The sequence below is a fragment of the Ctenopharyngodon idella genome, chromosome 14 (genome assembly GCF_019924925.1).
Source record: "Ctenopharyngodon idella isolate HZGC_01 chromosome 14, HZGC01, whole genome shotgun sequence".
Taxonomy (NCBI): domain Eukaryota; kingdom Metazoa; phylum Chordata; class Actinopteri; order Cypriniformes; family Xenocyprididae; genus Ctenopharyngodon; species Ctenopharyngodon idella.
Window position 1 is genome coordinate 1166957 of NC_067233.1, and position 20461 is coordinate 1187417.

Here is a 20461-nt window from a genome sequence, read left to right on the forward strand (position 1 = left end):
TCCATCCATATGTCAATCCATCCATCTATCCATCCATCCATCCATTCATCCATTCATCCTTCCATCCATCCATTCATCCTTCCATCCATCCATCTATCATCCATCCATCCATTCATCTATCATCCATCCATCTGTCCATCCCTCCATTCATCTATCATCCATCCATCTATCCATCCATTCATCCATCCATCCATACATCTATCATCCATTCATCCATCCATCTGTTCATCCATCTGTCTCAAACACAAAATATATATTTTATATATTTAAAATTAAATATTGAGAAGCGATGAGGATAATAAAGTAAACCTATCAAAGCAATATATTTTTGCCCATTTATATACAGAAATATTCTGGGTTCAGTGCAAGTTAAGCTCAATCGACAACATTTGTGCCAGAATACTGCTGATTACAACAAAAACATTGTGTTCTTATGGTGAGGCACTTACAATGGAAGTGAACGGGGATCAATGTTTGAGGTGTTTAAATGCAAAAATGTGAAGCTTATAATCTTATAAAATCACTTACATTAATTCTGTTATTAATTATTTTATTTGAGATGGTCAATGTTACTGACATTCAGCTGTAACTTAACACAGAAAAGTCTTAAGAAGAAGTACAGTAATAATAAGCGCACAACACGAATCGCTGCTTCAAATAAACAGTGCGTGTGTGTTTCTTCCTTGACCGCACGGAGGAGCAGCTGCACCGCGTGCACGAGCCCGTCCTGCACGCCACCGCGCTCCGAACATACACACACTCTTTCTCTCTACCGCTTACACACACACACACACACACCCTCCTGTATAAACGGCATCTGCCTGTACACAGACTCTCGCATTCTTACCCTCCCTCTCATCTCTCATGTGCGCGCGCTGTCATTAACGCACGCACCGCGGCAGCGCACACCAGACGCGCTCGAGCACACGGTTCGGTTCGGACATGATACCGGCGCGGACCCGGAGATGAGGCTCAGAAATGGCACCTTCCTAACAGTCATAGTATTCGGGTTATGTGGGTTTATATCGTTATCCTGGTACACCGCATTCAGCAATTCCAAAGGTAAGACTCGTGTTTACTGTGTGAAACGCAACGCTTCTCTCGCGTTCTGTCATGCATTGCATTCAAATGCGGCATTGAAGCGCTGGAGCTGCAGAATCCTGAGCTTCTGTCTTCAACTGCTCCTCAAACTATCACAGGCCTGCTGATGTTTCTCTAAATGTGTATTCCTTATTCAATTTAGAGGCATATCCAGAACCGTTTTCTGCTGAGATGCATCTTTCTGTCGGGGTTTGAGGGTCTGCACTTTCCAAACAAGGAACGTAAAAGCCTCATCTGGGGTTGTTTTCAACATGTTTTGAAATGCAATGATGTGCATGAAGGTTCCTCTGAGTCCGAGCATGTTTGTAACAAACCTCTGATGGTGAAGATGCGTTTGAATCTTGACATGTGCTTTCTTGCTTGGATGTGATGGATCATTCCTTATTGAGCAGAAGGCTCAAGTTTGTGATCATCAAGGCTTCCAAAAAAGCTCCGTTGGCCTTTTTCCACTTGCTTCCAGTTTTAAGTCTGAATTTACTCTCGGTCTGTATTCATTAATTAATCTTTACGGTTACACCTGTGTGCACGGAAGTGTTTTCTAATGCATGAGAGCATTTTCTGACAGGTGAAGATGAGTTTCTTTAGGAGTAGTTGAGCTGGTCTCCAAACCAATCGCTTAATTGCTTTTGCTTTATCAAGTGCAAAACAGTGAAAAGTTCTACAGGTGGTTCGTGACACGAGTCTTTCATTAGTGTTCGTCTCACTCTGAATCGATTGATGACTGTACTGTATCTGAACCTCCTGATCTGTTGTATTTTCGCTCCAGCGCTCGAAGGTGTTTGTGTGTAACTTCCTGTGCTCCTGTCATGATGAACATCTGCTTCTGCTCCTCTCATCCGTCAGCACCAAACCTCGTATCCTCTTCCCAAACATTATTCCAGTGCTTTTTAGTTCTTTCCTGTTATTTTGGACTGTTTTGGACAGAATTGCTCCTGTGGAAACCCACACAAAGCTTGACACATATGATGTCATGTATATGAAAATAAACTTACACAGTAAATGGTTTTATTGTACCAGTGGACGGGTTGAGCTGGGTTTGTAAGTTTGTTCACTCCTCTTTTCCAGTTAGAATGATTTGGATTTTTTATTTGTCTTGCTAAAAGAACCTTCAGTGCGTGTGTGAGTGCTGTGTATTATGTAGTCCATATCATGTTGGCCTTATTTCTGTACTGAACCATTCAACTCCTCAGGCGTTTTCGTCTCTGAATGGACTCATCACAAACGGTGACCTCTAAGGTTTTCAGTTACAATAGACACGTGAGCTTCACTGACATTCATTGGGCGAATCTCACAACAGCTGTCAAGAAATGGCTGTCATATTCCGCCTCATTATTTTTAAAAGAAAAAAGAAAAGTATTATTTTAAAAATGTTTTGCATATAATAATTTAAGCAGACTAAAGGCCTGTTCACATCAAGGACGATAACTATAACGATAAAGATAGTTCTAAAAGAATCTTTCTAAATATAAAAGAATAGTGTAGTCCACAGCACAACTATAACGATAACGGCAAAGAGAAACGATATTGTTGGAATTACTTTCAAAATGATTTTTTTCCAGTTGAAAACACTGACAGCCAGTCAGAATCCATCCTGCTTTAATGAGCTTGAGTTTTTAAATGAACAGGCGACAAAACTGCAGTGCTTATAATAAATAGGGCTGGGATGATTCGTGAAACGTTTCTGATATTTTCTGAATGCATCGCAAATTGATTCGGAGCTTAGTTTTTAACCTCAGATGGTGCTCTAGGCTAGTTTTTAACTGCATGCTCAAATGCTCATGAAGAAGAGCGCTCGTGCGTTCGGCTGAGACTGACAATGTACTTGAACCTCAGAATGCTTTTATGACATGAGATTAATGTAAACGGCCCACTGCAAACACTCTTGTACTTCGCTTCAACCTTTTCAGACTTTATGAATGATTATTTTAGGTTTTAGTGGTGTGTGTGTGTGTGTAAGGAACTGGAAGGAAGCAGAGTACGGCTGTTTCTAAAGCACGCGGTGCCATCTGCTGGTAAAAACTAAGCTCAGAATCAATTCGAGAGAGAATTGCGATGCATTTGGAAAATCTCAGAATCGATCCAGAATCATTTCTCGATTCACGATGCATCGATTTATTTTCCCAGCCCTAAACAGAGCGATATCGTCCGCTGGTATGGATGCTAATATAGTTATTATTATAGTTTCTTTATAGTTATCGTTCTTGGTGTGAAAAGGCCTTATGTCTACTGCATTTTATTAATATTTTATATAACAACAAAACAGGCCTGTTCCCTCACAGGAAGAGTTTTAGAAATGAAATGCACCGATATGAAAATTTTGGCCGATACGGATAACCGATAATTCTTTATATTTGAAAGCCGAAAACCGATATATTGGCTGATTAATCTTAATCTCAATTTTCTTATATAATTTTTAGAGCCTGATTACAAAAACAAAAGTTTCACCATTAAAAGTCATGTCCCAAACACACGATTGTAATGTTCTCATTATAATATTATGTAGACTTGTGCTGCACGTGTTGTACTGAACTGTATTTTCCTTTTTGAAGTGATTTTCAATCATATTTCAAGCAATTCAAAACCATCATGGTGAACAGTGTGAATCTGAAGTGTCTCAGGCTTTAATATTGGCCAAATTTTCTTCTAACGATAACATTACAAATGAACATATATCAGTCGATACCAATATGGTGGCCGATATATCGTGCATCCCTAATATTAATATTAGTGTGGTAGTAAAATACGCTTTATTTTCTTTGTAAAATATTTTTTTTCTTTCTTTCTGCACTATATAAACCAGACGTTTTATCATCAGATTCAGCCTGTTACTGCTTGGCAGGACGTATATAAATTAAATCATTTTAAATAATTTTACAAATGTGCACTTACAGTAAGAGCACATGTTGTATGTATTTTGGAAATAGTTTTGAGCTTGTTATCACACAGCGTTGTGTGGTGAATCTGGTGATACATCGCTGGATCTAGAAGAATTAAAACACAAACATCTTGTGCCTGTTCAGACACGCCTGTACAACACAGATCAAAGCACACATCATTCAGGCTACTCACTGATGCTGGACCCTAAACACATCTCCACCCGTCAGGTCCACAGAGCTGGAGATGGACCAGGTCACCTGGACTAACACCACTTTATAATCACATGCCTTTAGTAGAAGTTTTGTGAGCTCACACTGGAATCTCTCAAGTAGTCTTTTGGCTAGCTTTACTACAGAGGATAGCTGAAAAAACATCTTTTTTTTATTTTATAAAAGAGCACTGTTTTGCTAAAATCAGATTTTTTTTTCTTTGTTTAATTGAGGAAAGAAAGTCATACAGGTTTGAGAAGTGAGTGATGAAAGAATTGTCATTTTTCAGTGAACTGTCACTTTAAGCCGGCAGTGTTTGGGAAGAGGTTGAGTCAATCAGCAGTGAGACACAGTATGAGATCCGTCTTCTCCAGGTGAAAGCTTCGCCAGAGAGACGGAGAGAAAGCTCTCATTATCTGCATCCTGAAAGAGATCAAGATCTGGCTTGACCTCTTGGTGCTTTGCATTTACTTCTTCTTAAGTCTCTTTTCTTTCTCTCGGTGGCTCACTAGAGGAGCGAAGCTCAGCCGGTGTCACGTATCCTTTCATTCCGGCTCGAGCTGATGTGATTCCTCAGTGATACTCCCCAGTTACCCAGAATCCTCCCAGCAGAGATGAGGCGAGGAATCTGAGCAACCTTGTATTGATTTAGTCTTTTGAGGGGAAAAAAACGGGTCGAGTAACCAGAGAGATTGTTGGGCTTCTTCTTGCAAGAATTAGTGTAATTTATTTGTTTTTTCTAAGGCTGGAGCTGCTACTGAAATTCTAGTTTCACTAGACAAATACAGATTATATTTCAAACTCACTCATTTTATTGATGTAAGTCTGTTTTTTGTTTTTGACTCTTCATATACTTTTATAGCAGAGGTTCTCACAAAATTCCCTCAAAATCAAACATGAAATGTGTAAATATTGCCACGGACTGTGTAGACCCAACAAGGGAAAAATTTGTTTCTAAACATCCTCTGATTTCTGATAACTTCATGGCCTAAACATCTGTGGCATGATAAAATGACAAGTGAAGCTGAGTTTTGTGTTAATCTATCATCAGTTTCATCTTTCAGGTCAACTTCTGTCATGGTGGAGAAGTAGTTTTGTAAGCCTGATAGCAAACGAGTGTTGACCTGCTATAACAACAACACGTCTGGTTCAGTGGATATCTATAGATCACTATAAATATCCCGGTTTAGTACTGCGGTTTGTCATTGTCACAGTATGTACTGCAGTGTGTGAGCCAAATATTTTCGTCTACATTTGCGCTCTTGTGTACAATACTTTGCTGGCCTGAAGTCACACATTTCTTTTTGGAGAAACAAGAACTGCTTCCCTGAAGCAGCAAGTCTACTTTGGTAAAACATCACATCTCATCCCACCTACAGTATTTCTGTAGGAGCCTTTGATTTCCATGACGCTGAAAAATGAAGACTAGTCACAAATGAAACGTACTGTATAAAGCAGAATTTCATTGAAGTTTGGATTAGGGGTGGATATGTGTTTTTCAGGGCCGATACTGATTATTACATATCAAGTAGACTGATAACCGATATTTTGAACGATATATACACCGATCAGGCATAACATTATGAGCACTGACAGCTGAAGTGAATAACACTGATGATCTCTTCATCACGGCTCCTGTTAGTGGGTGGATATATTAGGCAGCAAGTGAACATTTTGCCCTCCAAGTTGATGTGTTAGAAGCAGGAAAAATGGGCAAGTGTAAGGATTTGAGCGAGTTTGACGAGGACCAAATTGTGATGGCTAGAAGACTGGGTCAGAGCATCTCCAAAACTGCAGCTCTTGTGGGGTGTTCCCGGTCTGCAGTGGGCAGTATCTATCAAAAGTGCTCCAAGGAAGGAACAGCGGTGAACCGCAGACAGGGTCATGGGCGGACAAGGCTCAGCGAAGGCTGACCCGTGTGGTCTGATCCAACAGACGAGCTACTGTAGCTCAAACTGCTCCAGAAGTTAATGCTGGTTCTGATAGAAAGGTGTCAGAATACACACGTATGGGGCTGCATAGCTGCAGACCAGTCAGGGTGCCCATGCTGACCCCTGTCCACCGCCGAAAGCACCAACAGTGGACACGCGAGCATCAGAACTGGACCACGGAGCAATGGAAGAAGGTGGTCTGGTCTGATGAATCACGTTTTCTTACATCACATGGATGGCCGGGTGCGTGTGCGTCGCTTACCTGGGGAACACATGACACTAGGATGAACTATGGGAAGAAGGCAAGCCGGCGGAGGCGGTGTGATGCTTTGGGCAATGTTCTGCTGGGAAACCTTGGGTCCTGCCATCCATGTGGATGTTACTTTGACACGTACCACCTACCTAAGCATTGTTGCAGACCATGTACACCCTTTCATGGAAACGGTATTCCCTGGTGGATGTGGCCTCTTTCAGCAGGATAATGCTCCTGCCACAAAGCAAAAATGGTTCAGGAATGGTTTGAGGAGCACAACAACGAGTTTGAGGTGTTGACTCGGCCTCCAAATTCCCCAGATCTCAATCCAATCGAGCATCTGTGGGATGTGCTGAACAAACAAGTCCGATCCATGGAGGCTTCACCTCACAACTTACAGGACTTAAAGGATCTGCTGCTAACATCTACAGATACCACAGCACACCTTCAGGGGTCTAGAGGAGTCCATGCCTCGATGGGTCACTGCAGTTTTTCGATACCGATAACCAGAAAAATGCTTAATATCGGCTAGGCCGATAATCGGTCGACCCCTAGTATGGATTAATAAATGAAAAGTAGGGCTGTACACTGAATAAATTGCAATTTATGGACTAGTGTCTGTGAATATTAAAGCTCAAAAAAATCTATTGAATCTGAAGTCTACATGTTCTGCATGTCTCAGTTCGGTCTGCTGCACATACTGACGCTCGCGGTGTTTTCAGCGTCTGCCGTCTCACGATATCAACGCATGAACACACGCCATTCAAAGAGGCACTTCCTCTGATGTTGAGGCAGTAACTCTGTCCCTTTGTCTCGAGTGCATATTGAAGCATGTCTCAGCATGACTGTGCTGCCGTGAGATTTCACTCCAGCTAATGTATGCAATAATGTGTTCTGCCATTTATCATTGTGGTTGTTTCAGCACATCCACTACATTCGAGTCGTGCTTCATTATCATAGGGGTGGGTCATGTGGACTCATGGTCAACTGGCCCATTAGTGAGGTTGAGTAGTGAGTATTTAGATTTGTTTTTTTTCAGCATGCGAAAAGTAAAGGTCGAACTATCTGCACCTTATTTGTTTTTGCATGTTGGTCAAGTTTTCAAACATTAATATGTAGTGCAGCAGCTTTGTTAAAATATACATTATATAATTTTTTCCTAAGATGTAATACATCAGGTGTTTAATTTCATTGATCGCCATGTTAGTCCCTCCTGGTTTAAAATTCTGTCTTGGTTTACTGTTGCTTGGAGACTTTTGTCTCGGTCGCGGCCCCAAGGGCTCGTGACACTCGGCTGTTTCCAGAGCAAGTGTAACTGACGAAAGAGCCGTGTGACCGTCTGCAAGAGCACTTCAAGTAAAGCTCTGTCCTCCTTGATGTTTGAAGCAGTTACTTAGTACACTTTTAGAGTAACAGATTAACAAAATCAGTGACCGATAAAGAAAAGATTCGCTTGATTTTAGCAGGGAAGGTGTTTTCTTGTAGGAGTTTTGTTGTTCATGTTAACTGGAGTGCTAGTCTCATTGTTCTGGTGTGTGTTGCTTGTGTTCAATCCAGATTGTGTGTGTGAATGTGTGAATGTATGTGTGAGTCTTGCACCTTTGGAAAGACTTGAATTATTCACGACTCTAGACCACTTGAAACCCTCCCTCAATAGAGGCCCGTCTGAAAGAGAGCCAGCGCTCAATCCGGCCGACTGAAGCACGTCTAAATATTTCATTCATCCAAGGCCACAAATTCTGCTAAAGCACTGATCAGTTCGCTGCGAATGCTAATGAGGGTTTAGACTTCGCATTTAGTTCTACCTGACTTCAGACAGGCAACTCAGAGTCTGGAGTAAAACAGGCAAATATCATCTTTGTGTATGTACTACTAGTATTGACTGATGGAAAAAACGCCCACCTGCATCATCAATCAGATGTTCACTGAGTTTGGTCTCGTTATATCATTGTCCTACAGGTGGGTGTTCCTTATAAAACTATGACTGTACGGTAGGTATTGTAGTGCCACTGAATGACACAAACTATTTTTTTTATCAATGAAACGGCTCCATGTAACAGTTTCAGTGGAAAAGGTGTTTATATCACACAGTCTGTGTTCTGTGAGGTGCTGACGGCCTGTGCTGCACATGCGCAGTGTGTGTGTGTGTGTGTGTGTGTGTGTGTGTGTGTGTGTGTGTGAATCAGTGGATGTGCCTGTAGGCAGGAACAGTCTTGTCTCTCTTAATTTAGCCCCAGTGTTACAGCTCATGTAGCCCTTTTCTTTCTCTCATTATATGATGTGGCTCTCTGCCAAAGGCTGGATTATGCAAGCCGCTCTCCCTCCTGACAGCACCCACTTGCAAACACACACACAGTAACTGATGAGAGGGCAGGTTAGCAGGTGGCATCATTTATAATTGATGCGACTGATGTTTTACCTGTGATTTCCATATGGAGAAGCGCAGGTGTGTTCACCCCATGTGCATTCAACGTTTACTTCTATTTCACTGCGGAGCAAATCTGTCTTGTGCATGTTTACAAGACATCCACCAACATTGAAGAGGAGTAACGAGGCAAATCTAGAAAGTCTCCTGTTACTATAGATGGAGCTGACTGCACTGTCACAGGTTTGGGTCACGCTTTATGTTAGGTGTCTTTAACTGCTGTGCACTTGATGTTGTATTGCAAAACACTTAACCTTATGGGAAAGGTTAGGACAGGTTTGGCGGTATGGGTGGGTTACGAGTCAACAGTGTAATTATAGATGTAAAAATATAGCTGCAAGCAGCAATTATCTTGGTTAAGCACAATGAAGGCATGATAAGTCATGCCAGCATGGCTGGGAGCGTCAGAACAACTGCATAAATGAGCAATTAAAGACATATTAAAATGATTTCAGGCAAAATGGCTGAAAAATCATAAATACACTCTAGTAATATGATTTGTTTATCACATTTGACCAATAGGTGGCGCTGTGACCAAATTGATGTGGTGTGGTCAGAGTAAGGTGTCAATGACGCATGCAAAGTTTGGTGTTAATATGCCAAAGCATTGCATACATCAACTTTGATGGGTATATGAAAACGGAAATCTATCGACACGAAATGCATACATTTTTGCTGGCATAGTCTGAAGATTATACGGTTCGATTTTGGTGAAAATCTGAGCAATGGTCTAGGAGGAGGAGTTCGGGAAAAAGAAAAAATAAATCTTGGCCAACTATGGCAAAATTGGTATCTATATTCTCAGCATGACCCATAACAATGGCTTCATTACAAAAAGCAAAACTAATCAAAAGCTATTAGCAATTTTTGAAGTGTCATAATTTTTTACCACAAGGTGGCACTGCCGCAACTTTTTGAGCATCTTCAGGGCATGGTGCCGAAGACACATACCGAGTTTCGTAACGATACACCAATGCATTCGTTAAATATAAGATTTTACTACAAAATTCAAAATGGCTGACACCAAAAATTGGGTATTTTTCGACTCTGCATACTGCACCGAATCTAAAGAGACCATTGATTTTTGGCCAAACCCTTTAGAAGTTGTGGGCAAAAAGAGCCATTTTTCATATCTCCTGACCACTAGGTGGCACTGCACTGAAACTGTTCAGGTATCCTCAGCTCATGGTTGTCATAACACACACCAAGTTTGGTCAGAATATGCAAACTTTTGACAAATTCCATAACTTTTTGTTGGCATGGTCTGAAGTTGATCTGGTTTAATTTTCATGAAAATTAGAACAACGTCCTAGGAGGAGTTTGAAAAAGTAGGTTTTTTTTGGAAAATTTAAAATGGCGGAAAAATTTTCATGATGGAAAATGAAGGTGCAATCAAATCAACTTGAGCCAAGGAATCAGAGGAAAAAAGAATTTTGTTTCTAGCTTTGGACAGTTGGTGGCGCTAGAGGGATTGATATAGAGATTCCAAAATTGCTGTGGTTAATGTTTAGTCTGTCCTCTATCTGTGTACCAAATTTCACAACTTTCACGCAAGTGGTTCTATGGGCATCCATAGACTCAAGAGCAGAAGAAGAAATACACCGCCAATGGATACAGTTGGTGTCTATCTATGCACCTTCAGCGCTTGATCCCTAATTAAAGAAGTGAATCAAGCTGTAATTACACTTGGGTATTTATTATATATAAGTATAATGCAAAAACATGGATGTACACAATAAGTGCATTACATCAAATGATTAACTTAAATGTTAGTATATAGTAGTTAAAACTATGAGAATTAAGAGTTAAGACTCTTAGTTTTGTTATCTTCGACATGTTTGCAGTTTTTCCACTGATAGTATGTAGAGTTTAGATCCCATGTGCGGTCTATTGTGTTACAAACAAACAAACAAACACAGCTAGACAAGTGACAAAGGAAACATGAGGGCTATAAATAAACAAAGACTAATGATTAACTGGGTATACCTGTGAGTATTCAAGACTATAAACCAATGACAAGACAGAACTGAGAATCATCTGACAAGACAAACCAATGAAAACGCAACACATGAACCAAAGGAATCACGTGACCAGATCATAGGGAATGACACAATAACAGGAAACTTGGCTATGAGAAACTTCAAAATAAAAGACATGAAAAGATGAACATAAACCCTAGAACAGATGTGACAGCAGTATAGATGCAATATAGATTATCAATAATTGTAAATATAATTTTTGTAGCCATATGGTTATATCCTAAAATGTAAAAACTCACAAAAAGCAGTATAAAAGTGTGACTGTACAAGTTCAAGTCTTCTACAGACATGTGACAGCTTGTGTGAGGAACAGTGATAGGATCATTGATAGACTCGAATTAAAGGGGTTCCATCACTGAAATCAAGTCGAAATCATCTTTTTTAATAATCAACAGGTTTAATTTAGGCTTTTATTCTCATATAAACATTAATCAGCGCACATACATAGAGCACATCAAATATGGTAAACTGAAGCCCAAATGAACCAGAACCAATGAGGTTTGATCTCACGTGTCAACAAGTGCGTTTGAGCTGCTGTTGAACATATTTGATGTAAATAAAAGCCTAAATTAAATCGATTCATCATATGAAGTGGTCACACTTGGATTAAACTGCTGGATTCATATGGATTTATAAGTAAATAGTGGCAATTTTCATTTTTGGTGTCAACGATCACGTTAACAGGTGTAATCACTGTATGCAGTTCTGTAGTTTTAAATGTCATCAAATTCTCCTTTTGCTTTCCACTACAATATGATATGAGGGTCAGTATAATAGAGCATTCATTTTCTGTTGAACTAATCCTGGTACAATGGAGGAAGGAAGTGGTTTTTGGTCATTCAGGCTCACAGATGAATGTTTCTGGTTACAGGTCAGAAGTAGATGGCAATATGTGTAGTTCGCATGTGAAGAATCACCATCTCGCGTTCACACTGAAACACGCGACGCACCCTGCCGAGGGCCGTGATGGAGAGAATGTAGACGGGACGTGACAGACCGTCACTAATGTACTGACGCAGAAGAGCTGGATAATTCATCATCATCGCACAGACAAACTGTGTCAAAAACTCCCCTGAAGTTAGCTAAATATAATAGAACCTCACTTTGGGGATGTCCCGGAATATAAAAAATATAAAATAGATGAAGGAGTCTAAATAATAATAATTAGAAGTCTACGGACAAATGTGTGTGTGTGTGTGTGTGTGAATGTGTGTGGGTGTGGGTGTCAGCAGGAAAGCATGTGACTTGAAGAGACCATGTGGGCAGTGCATGTGACATCTCTCTCTCTTTCAGACGCAGCGTTAAGTCGCGTCACACTGGACTTTGAGCATGTGAAGTTAGTTCAGACCCACAGCTCTGTAAACCATTGTTTGTTCTTTAAATTGACCAAGTTGTCGATCTGTGATGTTTAGATACTCTATTAGTCAAATGCTTTTGCACTTTGCAAATTTGAAGGTCATATTTCACCAAAGTGAACCTTGATATACAGCAGAAGACTTGTGTTTCCGTGGAGAATGTGATTGTGACTTTATGCTCTCTCTCTCTCTCTTTCTGATTGGTTACATTAAACATTAGACCTACTTTGTAGGGCTGGGACAATACTATCGATGCATTGCGATTTGTGGATCATTTCTGATATTTTCCAAATAATCTCAAATCAATTTGGAGCTTAGTTTTTAACAGCAGATGGCGCTCTAGGCTAGTTTTTAACCGCACACTCAAATGCTCATGAAGAAGAGCGCTTGTGCGTTCGGCTGAGTCTGAGAATGTACTTACACCTCAGAATGACACGAGATTAATGTAAACGGCCCACTGCAAACACTTGTACTTCGCTTCAACCTTTTCAAACTTTATGAATGATTATTTTATTGAAGTTTTAGTGGTGTGTGTGTGTGTAAGGAACTGGAAGAAAGCAGAGTACGGCTGTTTCTAAAGCACGCAGTGCCATCTGCTGGTAAAAACCTAAGCTCAGAATCGATTCGAGAGAGAATTGCGATGCATTTGGAAAATCTCAGAATCGATCCAGAATCATTTCTCGAGTCGTGATGCATCGATGTATTGTCCCAGCCCTACTACTTTGTCAAGTTAATGATGTGGCACTCATGTTTTTTTTTTATTGATTAATTTATTAAAAAATATAGTGCCATTCAGAAGTTTGGGGTCAGTAAGATTTTATTTCTTAAAGGAAAATACTTTTATTCATCAAGGATGCAATAAACTGATCAAAAGTGGCAGTAAAGATTCTATTTCGAATAATCATAAATGTTTCTTGAGCAGCGAATCATCATATCAGAATGATTTCTGAAGGATCATGTGACACTGAAGACTGGAGTAATGATGCTGAAAATTCAGCTTTGATCACAGGAATAAATTACACTTTACTATATATTCACATAGAAAACAGCTGATTTACATTGTAAAAATATTTCACAATTTTTTATGTGTTTTTGATCAAATAAATGCAGTCTTGGTGAGCAGAAGAGACTCTTTCTAAAACATTAAACTTGAATGCTCTCTCTCTGTTTCATCAAGAGATGTTGTTTGTACTGGTGTCTTTAGAGACTCGTGTTCTCTGGAGGTGTGATGCTGCCGGTTTGTTCAGAGTCTGTTTGTGTGGTTGTGACGGTTTGATTCAGCCTAGAGTTTAACCTCTCGTGGAGGCCATCGTGCTTTTGCCTGTGAGTTTTCTTTCATTCCTCTCCATCATCCTTCTGTCTCATTTGTTTGCATGCTTTTTGTGCCTGAGGTCTGTCAGGAGAGGTCATGTTTACCCAGAGTGCACTAAGGCCAGTAAGGACAGATTTTCCCGTAAGGCATTGCTCCCGCGACCCTCTCAGAGTTCACTCTCAATTTCTCTGTCATACACCATTAGAGCCCCGGACCTTTGATTCTGGCGCTGACACCCACACAACCCTCGCTCAAACTGCTCTTACTGATCCCTGCTCACACACAAACTCTTCAAGGCTGTTGAACAGTGTTGAAACTCACTCTTAATGCCCGTCATTTCAAGAAAGATAACTATAAATATTACAGTAAACCACAGAGGCTGATATCATTCTGTTTATTATAAGCGCTGCAGTTTTGTGGTCTCTGTAAATGCTCGAGCTCTTTAAAGCAGGATGGATTCTGATTGGCTGTTGATGTTTTTATTGTTCGTAAAACATTTTACTTACAAAATTATATGTACAGATTCTGAAAATAAAGATTAAGGTGTGTACACTTGCATATATTAAAGCTGTAAGCAAAAATATGTTTGTACTTGACTGTTAAACCACGTTTTCTGTCAAGGCTGTGCGAACGGATCAAAAGAGAACTGATCGACAAGTGTGAACACTCCCTAAGTTTTTCAAAACCGTATGAAAACCATAGAGCACATTTCTAAGTGCATTTTAACATTTTAATCATGGACACTCTTATTTTTTTGTCATTGACCCATTAATATTTTATCCTAAAAGTGCCTTCAGACATTCACAGTGTTCAAATAATTATGTTGTATGACTTTTGTTTAAGCATACATGACCAATATTTGTCCTCATGTGCTCTCATAGATTTTATTGGTCGTTTCATAACCGCACATCCGGATCAATAGAGCTGATTAACATTCGCCACAGTTCACTGATTTCAATGTGTGACCTCTGTGAGCAGGGTTATTAACTCAACTAACTAAACTAAAACCATAAAAAACATTTGTTACTTGAAATAAAGGGGACTTATAATGCCCCTTTCACAGTATGTAATATAAGTCTCTGGTGTCTCCAGAATGTGTCTGTGAAGTTTCAGCTCAAAATACCCCACAGATCATTTATTATAGCTTGTCAAATTTGCCCCTTTTTGGGTGTGAGCAAAAACACGCCGTTTTTGTGTGTGTCCCTTTAAATGCAAATGAGCTGCTGCTCCCGCCCCCTTTCCAGAAGAGGGCGGAGCTTTAACAGCTCGTGCTTCGGTCGCTCAACAACAACAAAGCTGGAGAATTGAGGATTGTCAGTAACGGTGTTCAGCCTTATGGGGCGAATAAATCACGCTATTCATGCATAGTTGGCCACTTGAACATTTTGAGTTTACTCGCTTCATTCGCGCGTGAAATTCACTTCACAACAGGCGCTAATTCGCGTCATGAGAGGGGCTCTCCCTCTCCTTTAAATATGTCTCCGTCAGACTCTTCCACTTCTTTCTGCACACTTCCTCTGAATAAACACATCAACTCGTCAGCGGGAAAGTAGCTGTAAAATATTTGACAACTTACCAGATTGTCCGACCTCCTCACTCACTTTCTTCCAAGCAAGATCCTTTTTACTCCTGTTTCTATAAAAGTGCGAAGATGTATCGTACAGCGGCGATGATTTTGTCCTCCATTGTTGTTTCGGATTTCTGCCTCCGCTCGCTACATCATAATCACGTCACTACTAGAGGAAGCTCCTGATTGGTTAACGCGGCGCAAATATTCGCCAAAGTACAGATTTTTCAACTTGAGCGATTCGCGCGAATCACACGTTACACGCGTCAAATGCCTGAAACGCTCAATTCGTGCAAATCGTGCCACAGAATGTCTATTCGCGTCTTTGCATTGACTTAACATGTAAATCACTCGCGCTTAACGCTTCATTCTCGTCTGGTGTGAACGCACCATTACATTGTTCGGAGTCGACACTGATGGAGAGACTCAGGAAGAAGTTACAACTTTTAGACGTTTCTGAATGGTTAGTGGATAAATATATGTAGTTGTGGAGTTGATTTAACTCATTGACTAGCATGTGTCATCATGTTAATCTTTTGTGCAAATCCAGCGTTGAATTGAGCCTCGTTTGTGAAGCAGTCCGGCGTAAAATGACGACATGTCAACAACACTCTACTACAACAACTCTTCCTCTTCTCTAAAGCAGCCAAACATGGCCTCGCCCACTTTGTTGTGTGTTCTCGGGGGCGGGGTTTATGTAAATTTTAGGGTTGGTGACATCACTAACCCAGGAAGAAGCTCGTTGTAGTCCCTACCAGCCGTTTGTTGTAGTCCTTAAAAAGTGATTTCTGTAAAAAAAAATATCTCCCTTTGCATTGAACTTTGAGCGTCATAACTTTGCAGATGTTGTTTATGCTCAGACAGCAACATTACACACTAACTAAAGTTAAAAAAGTGAAATCATAATCAAGGACCCCTTTAAAAAGCAGGAGACGCCCTTTAGGGATGCGTGTATGTAGACTGAAGATGTATAGATGGTTTGATTCCTGCTGTGTCAGCCATCTGTTCCTTCAGGGTTTGTGTCAGATTCACACCTACACACACTGTACAATATGTCAGTACCTTTAATATAACTAGTTCAAACCTGTTAATTGGTTACACTGCCATATACTGTGGAAGAACTGTTAGATTTCACAAGACAGATACTGTACATGTCATTTTACTGGATTGGAATGACATGAGGGTGTCATACTTCAACAACACATCATTTTATGATATTCATTCCATTTTGAACTGTAAAATATATACAGTAGTGGCCAGAAGTGATGATATTTGTTTTTAATAACCCTACAAGTTTGATTAAACCATCAAAATAATGTGATGTCTTTACGTTGAATTTCTGGCCATCATCACCGGTGTGTTTGCTCTGTTTGAGGGCGGGTCAGTCAGACTGTCCTGCACATCTCGATGATGTTCTCTTGTACACATCTCAGCTGACCGTTGGCCGTTGTACACATTCACTCTCGTCAGCCATCTGCCGCCGCAGCACGTCCCGTGCCGACAGTTCAGCAGGCGAGGGAAGGACCGGCCGGATTCACTGATGTGAACTCAAATGTGTTTTAAATGAATTCTGGGCTTCTCGCCCACACGCTAAGTATGCCACATAACAAACATGAGCACAAAGGTACACAACATCGGTGTGTTCTGTTTCCACTCTGTACCAAATACACAGCCAAACGGAAACATAAATTTGCAGCTCTTGATAAAAGAGGCGTCTCAGGCGGTCAGAGGGATGTTTCTGTGGTTTCACAGTGTGTGACGGAAGATGATATACTGCTGTCAGCTCAGATAGACTACTTCCTGCTAACGCTGACTGTTATGTCAGCCAACGTGTTTTCCAAGAATGTGCCCTAAAACCTGCGAATAAGTTCGTATTTAAGCACTTCCGTTTCCAATGTCCTGAAATCAGTTGGGTTTCAGTTTAATGCCTGAGATCAGTCTGTGGTGAACACAAGCTCAAGATATTTTCATGTTTTCAGGCCAGTCAACACCAAGAGTGATAACTGTAAAGATATCTATACCGATAACTATATATTAGTGTTCACACCATCGTTCACCAAGTGCTGCAGTTTTGTCGTCTGTCTCTTTAAATACTCAAACTCTTTACAGCAGGATGGATTCTGATTGGCTGTCAATGTTTTTATCATTCATTAGCAGCAAAAAAGTCGTCCTGAAAATGATTCCAATGATATCGTTCCTCTGTGTCGTTGTCGTTATAGTTGTGGTGTGGACTCTTTTATATTTAGACTACTTTATCTTTATCGTTATATCGTTATTTATCATCCTTGGTGTCAACAGGCCTATATTTTATGACATGAAATAGGCCTACATCACATAAATCTGTAAAACCCCAGTGTGTTTTTATGTGTCTTGAAAAACATGGTGGATAAATGGGACTACAGAGGTTGTCAGGGACGTTAAACGTCATCAACCCTGATGCTGAACTCATCTGCTCTGCACACTCTTGCAAACTATTCTAAGTAAAACTTTCCAACTTGAAGGTATTAAATAAAGATTTGAACTATATTGAATAATAGAGATGTGGGAATGGTGGTGGTGATGTTAAAGTCATGCAAACGTGGCTTCGTTCATTTGTGCAGAACTTCATGATGAACAAAACACATCAGAGTCATGAACTTTTGTTGGTCACAGAGTTTATTTTCTGCAGTAATCCAAAAGTCGATGGGAAAATCCTATTGGTTTCTGTTGATTGAACAAGGGTGATTCTGGCCTATAAAATCCCTGCAGCGCTCTATGTTTAGCTTTTTACTTCATGTTCTTTAGAGTCACAGCAGGACTCGACACTAGCGGTGTTTCCATCCACTTATTTTAATGCAGATTTTTGGATAAAGCAGGGTCATTCCGTGTCAAATCATCCAAATCAGAATCAGAAACCTCCCCTGGCTCAAATTTTTGATTTTGTTAATATTTTTTCTGTAGAAAGACAAAAATAAATAGTGATGAAAGCCAAAATATTAAATGTCACAGATGTATATTTACTGCGTAATCCACTGTTTTGTAGAGGAGGATCAAAATGACAGTTTTCACCTGAGATTTGGAGCCAAATTAGAGGGGTGTAAAAATGACTTTAGAAAGATGGCAGCATCATTATTTTATTTTCACACAGAGATTGGTAGATCTATTAATAAAATCTGTTGACTTTATCAATCTTTGTTTCATTATATGCCAACAGTGACAGTTCAAAAATGGAGAAAAAGCACTTCTTGCCTCAAGTTTGCATGCCTGTAACTCAAGAAGTATTAAAGATATCTTAATGTCCTTTTAAATTCTGGTTCTTAACAAACTTTCCTCTTGGTATCTTCATTTTAAAGGCCCTCAATGGTTCAGTTCCAGAGATATGGAGATCTTAATGTGGTTCCATGAGTAAATTGGTAAATTGTACACATTTTCAGTGGTCAAAACCCAAATGTGGTACGGTAATAAATGGATGTAGTCAAGGGACTTGGTGAAACTGTTTTTTGTGTAAGGAACAAACCAAAATTTGTCATATATGTCTCTTAGAATGAAGCAAAACCTCATATAGACTGCTGTGATGATCATTTGTGGTGCTCTTTCTCTTGGAAAAGAGTAGAAAGGTGTAAATTGTCCTTTTAATGAGATCTGAGCCAGATTGGAACCAGAAATACAGTAAAAATCGCATTGATTGTTGGTCCCAGTGTGTTTATTCAATTGAAGCCACTGTGAAAGCGCCGTTTTTAGTCTTTTCGAGCTGATCAAGCCATTACCTTTCTCTGCATTTTCGCTTTCATTTATCACAATAAACTAGCTTCACAAGCAGCGGAGGAATCAATCTGCAGGAATACCTGCTTTAACTGCCCTCCTGTTCTCTCGCTCTCCATTACACTCTTCATTCATCTCCCTCTCGTCCAGCTCCACCAGACTCAGCTCTTCCCTCATTTCCCTGCTCAAGACACCGATTGATTGTGATTGTGATTGTGATGGTTTTTGGGTTCTTTGTGCCCTCATAGCACTCTTTCTTCCTGTCAGACCCGTCTCTTAATGGAAGCGCTGGGGTTTCCTGTCCAGACCTGAGAACGGGGACAGGGAACCATTAAGAATGATTAAGGAAAAGCTCAGGGTGGTTTTACATCTCCTTGACCTGCAGCTCAAACGCTGGGACGTCTGTGGAGATGGAAGCATCTCATTATGCAGCAGCGTGTGTTGGAGGAATACGGAGGTTAATGGTGTCGTGTCATGTGAAGGACGCTGCTTTCATCGCTCTTTGCTGTTCTTAACTGACAGTTATATTGCTGGATTTAGCGATGCGGTATAATGCTTTTTGTCCTTGTAAGCAAAATAGTCTCATTACTGTGCCGTGTTATTGTTCAGCTGTAATTTTACTGTTCAACCTGACTGTAATTCTAGGTGAACTCAGAGACGAGGGAAAGCTGGATCCAAATTCTAGTCTTGCATGTAGGATGGACACAGCGAGAGCCTTTTTGAGAGAATTCTCCTTCTTCATGCAGATTAGCATCTCTTTCTCATTGGCTTAATTTGGTGATATTCCACATGTGAGATCTGATTGGTTGCTTGTTGATAAGCATCTCTGCGTCCTTCAGAATGATTCACTGTCCTGTAGGTGTATCGTATCATCGTGGACACAAAGACGTCCCTGTCTCAGTCTGTCCTTGAAAGCGCTCTGTTGACCAGTCAAGGAACCTCAGTTCACTTTCACCAGCGTTCGGCTCAGTTTACTTTCCCTTTATGGAGGTTCAGCTTAGAAAAGTGCACACAATAACTCCCTGTCTCAGTGCACAGACTATTTCAGTGATGAATACATCAGGATAATTTGCCAGTATTTATTTTGAGGTTATTGGCATTGGGTGATAACCGTCACAATCTGCTCACATCATTGCTATTGGAAAATGCGAAGGATAATTGTTTTAAGGTTTAAAGGTACACTATATAAACTTTGTTTCAATACATCATTAATTCTTCCATAATATGTTTTTGTCTTACCCTGATTCACTATGGTAAGCCTGTTATAGGTGTTTATATTTTAGACCTGATGGGATGGTTTTCAAGGGAAATTGCGTACACAATATTTTAAAAGTTGTTGGAGTTTAGATGCGATTTATAGAAGTGGCAGATGAAGGAAGAAAAAGTTTTTAAAAAAAATCATTTTCAGTATTTAGTTTTGGTTTTCAGCCCACTGTGTCACAGAATTTAATATTTGGCAAAAAAAAAAATATGGTCTGCATGCAGAGCGCTGTTGAAGAACACTGTATTCATTCATGGTTGCACGTTACTGCAGATGAATATCCGTGCTGTAGATGGGCTGATGGTTTACAGTTCGTTGAGTGAAGTTCAGCTTGGATTAAATGTTTACTTTCCCCTGAACAGACCCTCTCTGAACACACACTGACCCTCA

The 20461-nt window shown here is 40.2% G+C and overlaps 1 protein-coding gene across 1 annotated transcript in view; it reads left to right on the top strand.

Moving 5' to 3' along the window:
- The first annotated feature begins 721 nt into the window (after window positions 1-721).
- Window positions 722-20461, top strand: part of mgat4b (alpha-1,3-mannosyl-glycoprotein 4-beta-N-acetylglucosaminyltransferase B) — a 99369-nt gene continuing 79629 nt past the window's right edge. The window contains exon 1 of the mRNA XM_051859919.1: window positions 722-1062. Coding sequence (XP_051715879.1) covers window positions 966-1062 — 97 coding nt within the window. The 5' untranslated portion in view covers window positions 722-965. The remainder of the gene's footprint in view (window positions 1063-20461) is intronic.